Source organism: Marmota flaviventris, chromosome 5 (assembly GCF_047511675.1).
Source record: "Marmota flaviventris isolate mMarFla1 chromosome 5, mMarFla1.hap1, whole genome shotgun sequence".
NCBI lineage: Eukaryota > Metazoa > Chordata > Mammalia > Rodentia > Sciuridae > Marmota > Marmota flaviventris.
The window spans coordinates 125,420,725-125,435,945 of NC_092502.1; the positions used below are offsets into that span (position 1 = coordinate 125,420,725).

General features: G+C 34.5%; 1 protein-coding gene across 1 annotated transcript in view; it reads right to left on the bottom strand.

Annotated features, from left to right (window-relative positions):
• Nucleotides 1–2,851: 2,851 nt before the first annotated feature.
• The window catches only part of Itga1 (integrin subunit alpha 1), a 165,586-nt gene continuing 153,216 nt past the window's right edge, over nt 2,852–15,221 (bottom strand). The window contains exons 28-29 of the mRNA XM_071612608.1: nt 13,696–13,812; nt 2,852–8,981 (exon numbers count right to left, since the gene is read on the bottom strand). Coding sequence (XP_071468709.1) covers nt 8,937–8,981; nt 13,696–13,812 — 162 coding nt within the window. The 3' untranslated portion in view covers nt 2,852–8,936. The remainder of the gene's footprint in view (nt 8,982–13,695; nt 13,813–15,221) is intronic.

Consider the following 15,221-nt stretch of genomic DNA (forward strand, 5'->3'; position numbering starts at 1 on the left):
ACCAAACTGTATATCCATAAGATGCCTGCAGCCTGGTACCTACAGACGATGGTACCTGTCTTTGGAGTAGTAAACATCATAACTAGAATCTATGTAGATTATAAGACCTCCTACATCAGTGAAAGAGTTAACTTTTGGAATGGGGTAGCTATGTGTATTTTCTCTTAGTCCAAGTTTTATTTCAGGTACCAACGAGTCCTTGAAAATCTGCAGGATATCAAAGTCTACCAAAGCAAAAATCTAGGATTTCTATATGTATTAGTGGAAATACAGAAGTCTCTTTCTCCCTCACTAAATTAGAATCTTTCCAGTTTAGAATTGCACACATTTTAAAGCTCATTTTGCTGAATAGTAATATATCCATTCTAGTTCTCTTATAGTTACTATTTGCCTGGGCTAATTTTATCCACCAGTTTTCTTTCAAACTATTTTTGCTTTTGAATCTGATATCTCTTTCTTAGCATGTTAGTGTATTTTTATTCTGTTTATCAGTCTGAAAAATCTTTGTTCTTTGATTTGGGTGTTCAGACCATATACCTTTAACGCAATTACTGATAAGACCATAGCCAATTTGCCATATTTCTGGTTGTTTTTTATATGTCTCTTGTCTCTTTTTTTTTCCTCTTTGCTTCTTTCATGGACTTCATTTTATTGCTTGTGATATAATGATCCCAGCCCTTTTATTTCTGGCAATATTCTTGCTCTAAGATTATTCATCAAATAACTCAGTCAATTTTGTGTTGTAAAAAAAGGTCCCATTTGCTATTTTTCTTAGAGATTATCATTCCCCCTACATTCTGGTCTCCTCCTCACTCGAAGTAATTTTTAATATTGAGGTAGATGGGTAATTTTCTTCTTTTCAACTCCAAAGGAAGGGAAAATATTTGATGACTATTACCCTTTTGATACTAAAAAAGTTAAAAACATAATAGCACATTTTAAATAGTGCAGTGCACCTTTTTATTAATTTTAAGCATGTCATTTCTGGGGTTTATGTGATGATGATTTTTAAGCTATTCATTAGGTTTTTAAAATTTTTCTACAACTATAAACATTCCTTTATTATTTTGTTATTTTATCCAGATTAAAAATGGATCCTCCTATAGAAACAACTCAAAATTTCAAAAGCTATTATAAAGAAGACAACAGAAATCAATTCCACTCTGAATTAACAATCACTTATGTTTGGTGATTATGCCTCTTGGCATGTGCCTATATTATCGCATTAATTTTATAATTGGTAAACAAAAACATCACAAAGGCCAAGAAGCAAATGTGTCTATGCTCTTGAATTACAAATGATAAATCCTGCTGTATGCCATTTATTTTCCAGCAAATACACCTGAATTTCTTTTAGTTTTTCCACCACATTATTTTCCTCGATAAGCAGTGAAGGGGTAGGAAAAACTTCTCATTCCACAATAATAAAAAAGACAAGGCACTGAGGACTAATTTTCAGAAAATCAGGTATGAAAATTTACAAATAACCACTTCATATTTTAGTCTCTCTCTTTCAAAAAAATACCTTATTCACTCCCTCTATAGCACTATTTGAAAATGAAACTTTTTACAAAATAAATATGTATAATGACTATTAATATTTTTTCCTTATTTTCTTATAGCTTTTATATATTAAATAACTTTATTTCTTAAACTATAGTTTGAATAAAGAAAATAATTACTTTTTACTTCTTGGTGTATTTTATGGCTCACACTATCATTGTGACATTATGATGTGTGAGTGTGTCTATGTGTGTGTAAGTTCTCATCCATGGTTTCTGGCTCAAAACATCCTTCCCTTGGAGGAAACTAGAATTTTTCTTCCCTAAGACAGATTTTTTCCAACCTTTCTGGCCTGGAGCTGGCCATAAAGGAATTTTCTGACTTGCCTTATCTGATCGTAGATCATAAGACCTTCCTTGTCCCAGAGGGTTCTTCCCCATACCAGTGAGGAAGCAAGGCTGAAAACATCTGGACAGGCTTTGCTGGGTTTCTCCACACAGCCTATTAGCAATCCCACCTATGCAGTGAAGATGTCACAATAACACAAAAGTACAGGAATCAGAGAGCTTTAGGTAGCTGTACACAGAGAGGTTTGTGGAGGTCAGTGCACCCAGTGGGGCATGGAAATTTTACACCTCTTCTCCTATACCTTGCCCTATGCATCTTTGCATCCTTTATATTAAACTAGTAAGTAAAAGTGTTTCTTGAGTTCTTTGAGCTGCTGAAGCAAATTAATTGAGCCTAAAGAAGAATAGTCAGTCAGTCAGAAATATAGGTAAAGGAACCTGAGGCTTGTGATTGCATCTTAAGCAGAAGTAGTTCTAAAGCAGGAGCAGTGTTGGGGATCAAACCTTCAAACTGTGGGATCTGACATTATCTCTAGGTAGGTAATGTCAGTACTGAATTGCAAGAGAAGACACACAGCCAGTATCCATGCTGCAGAAATGCTGCTTGTTGGTGAGGAGAAATACGCACACATTTTGAGATCACAAAGGTGAACTGTGTTGAGTGTGTAGTAGGAGAAACTGAGTTTGAGTTGTTTTTCCCTTCTGTATTCTCAGAGGTACAATCTATTACTATACAGCACATGATTTATTATTAAAATATCTCATTAGGAGAAAATATGTAGTGCTATAGATTCTGTGGTTTTTGTCTCAAGTTTGCAAGACACTAATCACATTGCTGTATCTTGTACAGGAAACACCACAGACACATTTAATTTGCTTTTTGTTCTTCCTTTTACAGCATAAAGTAAAAAACTGTTAAGGAGCTATAAAAAGATGGAGTTTGGAAAAAGTAACATCAATTTTGGACAAACTTTGTATTATTAAAAATCAAAGCAATCACATTCTTCTTTGAGTCATTTTTTTATTGAACATATAAAACAGGATGCTCATTTACCTTGACGTAAAATACACAGCTGATGCTTCAGATAAGATAAAATTATACAAAAATACGAAACCTCTGACTTCAAATCAGTGTACAGGATATGCCATATATAAGACTTTTAAAATTCTCTTTTACTCACTCAGCTATTTCTAATTTTATCAGCTTAAATGGCCATTACCTGATAACTAATTTCTTTTAAAAATGGATTTAAATTATATACTTCATAAATTACTAACATCAACAAAGTTTGTGCTTTTTTTTTGTTCTTGAGTGCCATCATAATGTTTTCTTCTGATGAGTCTACATTTGCATACCCTTACATTATTCATTTCATTGACTGAAGTATGAGGCAAAGAAAAAAATGAGCAATGCAATATACTCTATGTTAGACCATGCAGAAAAATCTGGAGTAAGCATGATAGATGCTTCAGTGTAGTAGTTATTATATGCTATATTTTTCTTTCTAACAAAATGGATGCAATTGTTTACACTGTTAACAATTTACAGCCTGACAGTAGTAACACACAGTATGTCATCCCTAAGTGCTGATGTTTCCTAATCAGGAATGCAGAACCTCTGTTGCATCCTGAATAAGGGTACCTCAGTGGGTATCTCAGAAAATGCTCTTTCAGGTCTTTCATATAAAGTGGGTTCAGCATGAGGAAGCTCTGAGAGGTTGCTGACTTAAATGACTATTTTTACTTGAGCCCCAAGGGTGTTAAATTCCCTTTGGAAATTAGCCCTGGGTTAATGCTTAGTTAAGAATACACTTGTGCTCTTATTTAGCCAACAATTTATGTGTGCAAAGAACACGTGTTAGTATTGTGGATGGGACATAAAGGGTCTCCAGGATCTTATAGTATTTTGAGGAGTAAGGATGTAGATACAAAAGACAAGTGGTTTTATGTTCTCCCCTGATTTATTTTCTGTTTCTTAAGGTACAAGATTGTGCTGCTTATGTGTGTATGATATGGGAAGCTGAACTTTGGCTATAAGAACAGTGGGGGTATTTGGAAGTTAAGCTTGTTCCTTTTATTATGGCAAAATGATTCATTCCCATCTGTTAGAAACAGGACTCCCTGGGTGCCAGATGCTATAGGGGACAGTAGGGCTGGTGCTTAGAACCTATACATGCTATTTTACCTTTTCCTGAAGGTTGTAACCATGAAATTTTTAATTTCAAGGTTAAATTGTAATATGAGAATGAAAGACATTATTTTTTCTACCAGATTATAATTTGACATTATAATCAATTGAACATTATTTTATTGTTTTTCCATTTGGGAAACAGCAGCATGTAGTTCCCTTTTTATTGTGGTGCTGAAGATTGAACCCCAGGCTTGTGTAAGTTAAGTATGTGTTTAACACTGGATAATGCTCCCAGCCCTGCACATAACCTTTTGCAATGTACTTTGGGCCTTCTTTCATTGCAGAGTTAACACAGTTAATGTCCAGTGGTGGTTTCAGGATTTTTACATAGGAGCAGTTTAGGAATAGCTCTCCGATAGGAAGGCTTTTGTTCTGGTGTCATCTGAAGATTAATTCCCCCACCCCAGTCTACATGTGTAAGTCAAATAGAAATAAACGATTGGACACAAGTCCCAGTCTATGGCAAGAGGGCTACCCAAATTCCATACTTATTCTTTTTTTTATAATAACAATGTGATTTGAAACATTTAAAAACCAAGATTAATCATAATTCTTTCTGAGTGTCATTGGCAACTAGTTAATTGCTGTGAGCCCAGAGGAATCAACTTGAATATTCACTTACACTTAAAGACTGTTCTTTGCAATTAAATTGTACATTTCAGTTTTTTAAAAAAATGCATCAGATTGAGGATAAGGCCCTTCTCTTCAGTTTTTAGAATATGTCATGGGTGAGGAAGGGGATTGTGGAGTGCTAACAGAGAGCCACCGACTGGCTAAATCCCTGCAGCATCCCCACTGGCATTGTTGCTGATAGTATCCCTGTGGCTTGCAAATATTTTAAAGCTGATTCATGTCTTAAGCACATTTCACTTTATTCTTGCTACATGATACCATGTCAACTCTTTAGATCATCACTGAGAAAACAAGGTCAGAAATCCTGTATAAATGATCCATTCACTGAAGCTGGTGGTAGTCACAGCAAGCAACACATGTTTAATTAAGATGATTTTCCTACAAAAATCTTCCTGAAAATTTCCCTTGGAGGAGAAGACTGTTGGAGGGGGCTTGAGAGGTTTGGGAAATAAATGAAGAGTATATAGAAGACTATTTTTAACAATTGATTTGACAGAAGCATGGTTATCTGGACAATAATGTGACTGCACCGCACATATGAGACAGGCTCTGAGCCTGAGTTTTCTCTAGTTTGCTCAGTGTTGTGCAGGGCAACATGGGTGGTTCACAAGGAATGGGTGGCATATTCAACAAAAACACTGACCACGGGAAGCACATTTCAGGGAAGCTGATGGGCTGCCATTCAGTGTGCAAGATGTGGCCTTACACAGAATATGGGCAAGTCTTCTCACAGATTCTACTACAACCAGAGTTACACCATCACAACCCAACTAATTTTTTCTTTTGGTGTAAAAATATTTTTCCCCCAGTTGTACCTAGACCTTGATTTTATAAAAGGAAAAGAGAACACTCTATAAGTAAATACAAGCACATGAGTACACATATGTATTTACAGAAGCAATTGTTGTGGTTGTCTAAATATCAAATTTGATGAAATATTTCTTCCCACAAGCCTCTTTTCAAGCACACTTAATGACACAAAAAATATCCAGGGTGGAAATTGTCCATGAACCCAATGCTCAGAGAAATATAGTTTAACAAATTGTATTATTAAAGTTTAAATTGCATCACAGATGTGAAAATTATTTATAAAGAATGACCTTTCACTATGGTGCTTGCAGGGCTCTGGATTCCTTGAAAAAGTAAAATCTTTGTGACCACTGAGCAGGTCTTATTCTTACAGTGTGCCACTCCTCGTATTTTTGGGCTTTCAAAGCCTTCCTTTTTCTGCAAATTCATAACATTTTATTAGCATGAAAAGAAAGTTACAATTTTAGAAACTGAAGAATGGGCAGTCAGATAGCATTTCGTCTGCTTGGCTAAAAATAATCAGCATTTTAGCGTGATTTGGAATATGATTATATTGTGTGTGTTGGTTATGAATATAGACATGAGATGATTATCATCGATCTTACTATCCATGTATCTATCATGTAATCTATGTATGAAGCCAGCTCATACTAGTTCCCAAGAGCAGACAGATTTCAAGGAATTTTGCAAGCTAATTATGATCATGTTGGTAGTCTGAAAATGGCTATGGAGAGAATATTTAAACCAGGGAGACTGAAAAATGACAAAATCAGAGATTTTTTCATCTTTGAGAGCAAGTCGTTAAATAATTTAGCAATATGCATTGCAGATTTGGTCAGGAAAGGACTTGCATACATAGTTTGGTTTGCAATGGAAGCAATAGACATATTTGAAAAGATCAAATAAAAGAAAAAGAAACTGGTAATTTATTTTAGCCCATGAACACATAAACAGTCTTAAATATTACCCACTTTTCTTATTAATTGTTTTAAAATAAAATGATAGAGTTTAGTATATTTCTTAATCATTGATATGATTTAAAACATTTGTACAAAGCTAATATAGAATATCTATTGACATTTTTGAAATCCAAACCTCTGCATTAATGTTTTATAGATAGTTGTAGAAATGTTAGCTAAACCTAAATATTAATAAAAATATTATGTAAAAAGTAAAGGAATCAAATTTTCTTGCTGGTATAACTTTTGTGTGTTTATTTTTAGCAAACCCTGTTATTTGGAGTTAATTTTGTTTTCCTTGTGTATCTGTATGTGTGAGCATGAATTTACAGACACTCATATAGAGACCTTGACAGATTATAATATTAGCGAAATGGAATCTCTGGTCTATTGAATATTCTACTAATAAACAGGAGGAATGACTTGTGATAAAAGTTGTGGCAGGTAAATGGTTGTGACAGCTATCTGATCCGACTAAACAGCTCTTCTTCTCCTTTCTTCAAAGTTCAAAATATGTTCATTGGCTTAAATTTAGTTTAAATATACATACTCATGTTGCAGGGAATGCTTTCTCTTAGCAGTGTGAATTTAAATTGTATGTTGGATTTACTTCTAAGAAGGTATTAAGTTGGGGGGGGGGTGCTCAGCAGGTGAGCAGTGGAGTTGTGCAACTTTAACTCTGAAAAAGAGAGACCCTGAGTTTTACTGGGCAAAGAAAAAATAGGTGGAGAAAAAAATAATTTCTGAACTTGGAGGGAGATAGCAAGAATGAAGGAAATTCCAAAAGAGGATATTTCTGAACAGTGACAGGCCAACAGGAGGACATCAAAGCTCTGGGCAAATTTACACTTTCTTCCAGCTCCAAATAACCTTGGAATCCCCCAGGCACATCCCTTTGGTTTTTCAGGATCTTAGATGCAGAGGTGGAGAGTCCAGAGGTAGGCTGACTCTGAATCCTTAAGACAATTCCTCAGAAATTAGTTGAAAAAATTAAACCCATGGCATTTGATTTCTCTGTTGATTTGCTGTTTTTTTGAGGAAAGCAGAGCTCAGCACTTTCAGGATACTGACAGATTCCGGGTCTTGTGACGGTAAATCAGTTGGAGAAAAAGAGTTGTTGCAGAAGTATCAGCAAATTTTACAGCAGTAGTTCACACAAGCAGCTACTATACATTCATTCATTGTTATTTTCCTAAGAAACAGAGCAACCTGGGAGGTGATGCTACAGTGAAATCTAAGGAGCTATAACAATTACTTAAAGAAAAAGAAGTGCATACAAAGATGTGTTACCTTTCTGTTGGTTCGAGCTTTCAAACCCTAAATTCTTGAAAATACATTTCTGGGGTTCTATTTAAAAGCAGTGACTTCTTGGTAAAATGCAATACTGAAATAAAACGCTACCTTTTCATAAAAACAAGAAATATGTTTGCAAAATTAAATACTTTTAAAAAGTTAAAAATAAACATACTCTCACAGTTGGGGGTGGGGGTTTGAATGAACCCTGTACCAAGGAATTGAGGAAACTCTCAATTTGTGTAACATCCTAGAATCCTAAGCATTCAAAAACTGCTCAGCAAAGATGATTTCTCAGCATTTTAGGGGCATTTATTTATGCTGCCATGTTCTGTTCAGAAACCATTTTGGCATGTCCCCCACACAATGTGGCTTTTCATGACAATCACTGTTATGTTACACAAAACTGCTTTAAGTACTTTATTCTGTATAAAAGAGTTTTGTGTTTGAGAGCTCAGTGTCAAAATTAAGCATGTTCTGTAAAATTTTAAATTAATCCATTCAGTGCACTTGTTTTCTGTCCTACATGGAAATTCAGCTGAATTGCATTATTTTCTAATCATGTTGGAAAAAATAAAATAAAAAGCTTTCAACTACAGAATCTAACACAAAGTTGTTGAAAGTGTTCTCTGTGATTGAATTTGATTTTTTAGTCTATATTGTACAGGGATTCTATTGGGGGAAAATTTTTCTCATTTGAATTGGGAGAAGTGGTCTTTATCAGGTAATTCCTTTCATGGCTTTGAAAATGCTGATTGTAATGCTGAATTCGGATATCCATCAGGAATCTAGGGAAAAAGCTTAATTTACATTGTTTTGGAATTAAATGTTTCAATAATCATTAAGCTCTTTTTCTGCATTCCTTAAATACTTTAGGTGGTGGCATATTTGTTATTATGCAAATAAACATTTGAAGAGATTCTTCTTTAAACACTTTGTAGTTTTGCTTACTCAACAAAAATGAGTAATTACTTAAAAATATTTTTTATCCCTTTATAAAACAGATCTTTGTGGTACTGTTTTTATTGTTTTTGGATCATGCTTGATCTGTCATTTTCCAAGTGATTAATCCCTGATGGATTACGTAGAGTTATGTGACCATGTCTTTGATTATATTTATAAATTTCTTGTCACATATTTGAGGCAAACCTGAGGATAGATCATTGCAGAATTGTTATTTTTCTTCTTTTGTTAAATATTTCATTTCTCCATTTTCTTCTTTAGTGGCCTTTTGAAAAATCCAATCTGTTGAGAAAATACAAAACATAGCATAATTGATTTTTTTAAATGTAGGCAATAAATAATACTAATTTCTTGGGATAGAATCTGATTTAATAACATTGACAATTCTGGGCAAACAGTTAATTCATATAATTGAGAAATGTTTCTCATTGACCTATTAATCTTAGGTTTCAATAGAATGACTTTTATTAAGTTGCTTGATTTTTTTTTATCTCTTTAGCTTCTCATTGGTTAAATATTTAATGCCTCCTAGTGAGAGATTGCATGCAATCTTAGAGTTCATGGGAAATATTTTGGGAGACTACAAAATGCAGTTAGCTGGAATTTTTTCTATTTTGCTATCATCTTTTTTCAGGGTGGCTGCAGAGAAATGTTTATCAAATAATGATGGTCATCAGTGTAGGTCATGAGAGCTGACAAGGAATGTTATAGGGTATTGAATGCTAGGGAGATTTCTGAAGTATCTGGATTAACTCTAAATGTGTTATATCTGCCTCTAGGCTTGGCATGAGAAGCCTCTTGAAAGACCCTGTATCATTTAAACATGAAAATAAATCCACTAACTTTAAGGAAAATTTCACACAGTGGTAAATGTGATTCATATTCATTATTCTTTGTCGATTTGGGGCATCATGCAAAGTTTTAAGTACTGTATTCATTTTCTATTATACAGACTAATAAAAATAAATGTGAGAACTGGAAGGGATTTTTGCAGTGATTTAATCTAAAATGCTTACTACAAAGAAAAGGAAATTAAGGGTCTAGAGTTGTAACCTTTAACTCCACAAGTTTATGATAAATTGTGGGAGGGAACCATATATTTTTAAAATAATGACTGGACACTTGTGGACTTAGAGGGTACAAATGGTCAAAAATAAGGACTTTCAGTTTACAGAAATTTTACTGGGGGCTCATGTCTTCCTCCATGCTAGAATCTAGTTGATGGTAGACAGGGAAAGAATGACAACAGAACAAATAAACATGAAAGCTGCGATACATTTGCTTTCTGGGAAGACATATTTCTCCTTCCCATTTCTTTCAGTCAGCTAGAAGAGCTCTGGATTCACAAACCATTAAGCTCCTTGACTTGTGTCTGCATGTCCTGACTCAAAATAAGTCAGCCCAGGTTTTTCACAAAAGCAGGTGGTGAATTTTAAGACTTTCTCTTTCTGCCTGACTTTTAAACTTCTTTCCTTCCTCTCTAAAGCCCCTTTTCTTCTTCTTCTTCTTCTTCTTCTTCTTCTTCTTCTTCTTCTTCTTCTTCTTCTTCTTCTTCTTCTTTCTTCTTCTCCTCCTCCTCCTCCTCCTCCTCCTCCTCCTCCTCCTCCTCCTCCTCCTCTTCTTCTTCACCAACTTTCCTTCTATACCCTAAACATCTTATTTTAAAACTTCTCTTATCTAGACTTTTCTACCCAGCCAGTTTTATAAACATTATTTTTCTTTAAGGGAAGTTTGGTGAGCAGAGTGGAGATTAAGAGAACATAATATTTAGCTGCAAACTGGACTGGGACAATCCTACCCAAACTCTTAGTAAGAAAACTAGTTTTCAGCTTCCAGACTTCCCTGGGTGCATTCACTTAGCTTTCCTTTTTATATTATTAATGATCCTCTTTATATTTGTTTAAAACCCTATTTGATGAAACAGTCCCTGGTAAAAAGTAAGTGCTTAATGAATATATAGGAATGAATGTTGAATGAATAAATTCATAAAAATATGTAAGAGACTAAAAATGATGAGTAAGGATAGTCTCCTCATCCACTAGGAAATATGTTCCAAGACCCCCAGAGGATGCTGGAAACATAGATAATACTGAAACTTAGATACACTATTTTTTTTTCCCTATACGTAAACACCCACAATAAGGAGCACAGCAAGAGATTAACAACCATTACAACTAATAAAACAATGATAACAGTACACTATAATAAAAATCATGTCAAAGTATAGCATAATGAAAAGTTAAAACATCTTATTATACTGTACTGGATTCTTGGAACATGGTTGACTTGGGTAACTGAAAGTGTTAAAAGGGAAATTATGAATAGGAAAGGACTAATGTATTCACCACCCCCAATAAGTTATATTGGGTGAGGAACAAAGCTGTAGGATTAATAAATAAATCATCATAGGTGAGCCTCAGGCATCCATGTGAATTGAGTGTGGAGAGGCATGTTTACTTTTTTACAGTTTCTCTGTGGACTGAATCATTTTACTTTACTGGGTACACTAGCCCTCAGCATTGGTGCCATATTTTAGGAAAAATTCCTCAACTTACATAAACAAGGTTCCTCCCATCAATCATGATGTATGTTAAGCTACAAAGATTTTATCAAGTTTTAATTTCTGCCATGTGAACTACAAAGACACAGATATGGAGACTGTATCTTTTGGAATGGAATTGCTGCTTCAAGCGGAAACAGTAAGCACTAAATAAGAACAAGTCCCCTTCCCTTCTACCTTAGAATCACAGATTTGTTTGCTAGGTCTCTCACTAAACCCACTGATCAAGCGAATCCAAAGTTCGTTAAACAATCTCCTTTGGGGCCTAAAATGAAGATCTCAGAAAAGATCAGAGTGTATCAACACAACCTTTATTGAATGGCAAAAATGCTCATTTTACATTCATTCTTTTTTTTTTTTTCAAACTAGACAACAAAAACAGATGGATGAAGTTTGCGTTTGTGTGTCTTAAACTGAGTTTGAGGCCGGAGAGACCTATCCAAACATGAACTCTGGCTTTCCTTTTCCCTTGCCTGTGATGTCCTGAAACTCTTCAGGCAAAAGGCCTGCTCAGACTAGAAGATCAGGCTGGAGGAACACATTGCCTCACAGGTGCTTATGAGTGACACTTCCTGTATTTCAAGCACAGCCAGTAAGCCAGCCCTTGGGTACCACAGTGTGGCAAAACCAGGTATTACAGCGAGAACACAGACACCTTGTATAGTAACAGGAAAGACTGGATATAGGAGGTGGTGGAGTAGTTTGCCTTGGGGATTGTGCTAAAGAAAAGTCATGGATTTTATTGATTGAATTAAATGCTACTGACCTACATCGTTAATGTGGCTTTGTCCATATTCTCCTCTTGAGAGTAACCCCCAAAGAGAAAGTCACTCATCATAGATGAGTTAGGAAGAGTTGGCAATTGAGTTGCTAATGAATTAGGAGCACTTGGTAATTCAGGGGGAGAGAAACTTTATATTTAAACTTTTCAGTCAAACAATTTTGTTGCTCATGTACTAGAAAAATATGAACATGTAGCCACAATCTGTCTTTTTAACATAGTTCAACCATTTAACAAAAAAAAAAAAAAAAAGAAATAGGTAAAAACAGAGTGGCATGTAAGTTAAAAAAAAAACACATTAAATTCAACTTTTCTATGGAATTTTATTCTCTAGTAAATTTATCCTAAAAATATCACCTTGGCTTGTTTGAAAATGATACAAAGCTATTTAAAAAGTTTTACATATCTTAGCCTAAGCAAAACTCCTATGTAAATATCCAGATTTATCTGATAGAAAATGAATGGTTACTTAGTTTTACAAAAGGATTTGAACTAAACATCTGTGAAACTTTTAGATCTACCTTACATTAACTAAGTAAGTTCTCTATACCTTACTCAGGCAAAAATTTATTACTTAAAACATGTTATGCCTGTTTATACATTAAAAAGTTTTTGATTTTTATGTGGCATATATACATAATGGAATATTACTCAGCAATACAAGGGAATAAAATCATGGCATTTTCAGGTAAATGGATGGAGTTAGAGAAGATAATGCTAAGTGAAGTTAGCCAATCCCCAAAAACCAAATGCCGAATGTTTTCTTTGATATGAGGAGACTGATTCAAAGTGGGGTAGGGAGGGGGAGTGTGGGAAGAATAGACAAACTCTAGATAGGGCAGAGGGGTGGGAGGGGAAGGGAGGGGGCATGGGGTAATTAATGATGGTGGAATGTGATGGACATTATAATCCAAAGTACATGTATGAAGACACAAATTGGTGTGAATATACTTTGTATACAATAAGAGATATGAAAAATTGTGCCCTATATGTGTAATAAGAATTGTAATGCATTCTGCTGTTATATATAAATAAAAAATCATAAATAAAAAGATACATATAAATGTGTGATTAGAAGAAGGTTTATCTTAACCATGAATCTACTGCTTCTGTGTCCTTAGATTGACACAGGAATCCATTATTTTTCTTTTCCTATAAAAGTTTTATTCTGCTCTGTTTATAAAAGTAACATGTGCTTATTTAAGAATTTTAAGTATTATATGGTTCCCTCTAATCCTATCCTCTAGAGAGATTCTCTGGTATTTTGGATGTATATTACAAAATAAGTTTTTTTTTTTCATTTACCACATGGGATCAAGTTGTGTATAACGTTTGAAATAGCAAAAAATAGTTTAAATATTTAAAAAAAATTTTGTGGTTGTAGATGGACGAAATGCCTTTATTTTATTTGTTTATGTTTCTATGGTACTAAGGATTGAATCCTGTGCCTCACACATGCTAGGCAAGTGCTCTGCCACTGAGCTTCAACCTCAGCCCCAAATAGCAGGTTTTTTTTTTTTTTTTTAAATCTTGGTCATCATTTTAATGCTTATTTCATTGCTATATAATACTGTATTCCACAGCATGAGTAAAACATAATGTATTTCACCAATTTACTGTTGATGGGTACAATACAGAGAAACTTTGACACTTACCTTCCACAGTGCCAATATGAGCAGCATTAACAGTAATAACCCAGCAAAAGCACTCAAGAGGATAACCCACAATGGCACTCTGCCTGGTAGCCCATCTTTGGATATTTGAATAGCAAGCTGAAAATTATTAAACAAGATGGTTAATGTCGATAAACACCTATGAGAACTCCCAGAACATTGAGTTCTTGCAGGCTATAATTTTCTACCAAACAGTGTACTTAATCTCATTACTACCTACAGAGAAAACATTGGAGTTCACATTTGAAAATGTCCTTCCTCTATTCTAAATCTCTAATGGGGTTAAATTTATTTGAAAAAGTTGTAATTTGTCTCTCAGAACTTTATACATAAAGAGAAAACTGTCAATGATCAGAATGCTCAAGGGTAGGAGTGGATTTCTATTTACCCCAGGGAGAACCAAAGTATTGTATGTTTTGAAGAATAATAATAGACGATTGCACTATCACAATCATAGTTTAGTCTGGGGCATCATAAGTCATTGAAATAAAAACCCGAGTAGTCTCCTTATTCTAATACTCATGTGGTATAATTCTAATCATATGAAAAGATAATTACCAGACAATAAAATGCACAGATTTCAAGTATATAATAAAGTTTTAATATCCACCTCTAATGTGTTTTTATTATACCATACTTCTCTTCTTCTCTTCCAGATGAGTTAGCTCTCAGTCATCTGTAACTTAGAGCTTAACTCAAGAAAAGTGTGAAATGGATCATTTTCAGTGCCCTGGCTATGCATACTCTCTCAGTGTGACACACAACCTCAATGAAACTTGTCTGCTCTGTGTCCCATCCCTTAGGCTTCTGAAAAAATTAGCTTATGGTAGATATCAATGGCTAATAATAGCTCAAGATTCTGTATTTGCTTATCAGAGAACATTTTAATTTCCCAACCTACAGGAGGATTAGGGTAGAAAAGGAAAGTAACTGGGGCAACATTTGCATATGGTGGATATTAATCAGAATCCTTCCAGTCACTGCTGGTAGGTCACTACTGATGAACTGGGATACAGAGCTGGAAAGAACAGAGATATACCCAGAATCAGATCACCAGGACAGACTTTAAACACATCTAACGCGATCCCTTGAATTTACAGATGTAGAAGCTGTCATATGAATATGATCAGTGGCTTCCCCAAGATCACAGTTACAAAATGATCACTTGAGTAATTTTATCAATGTAGGTAAATTTTTACATTTTTCCTTTAGGCTGAAGCATAGAATAAATATCTCCAGGGGGAATTTTTAACGAACATTTAGGGGAAATAAGGCTATACAATTTCAACACAACATATTTAGGAATCAAATGTACATTTTTGCAATATAATCACACTCATATTTTCCAGGTTTTAGTGAAATGCTGATTTTGTGTGGAACAACTTTGCTCTTTACATTGATCAGGCTAAGTGCTCTATATGAAGTGCAAGCATTATGTACAAGTATTTTATTTTTCCTTAAGGGTATATGTTTAGCAGTTCGTTGATATTGAAATAGTTTGAAATAGG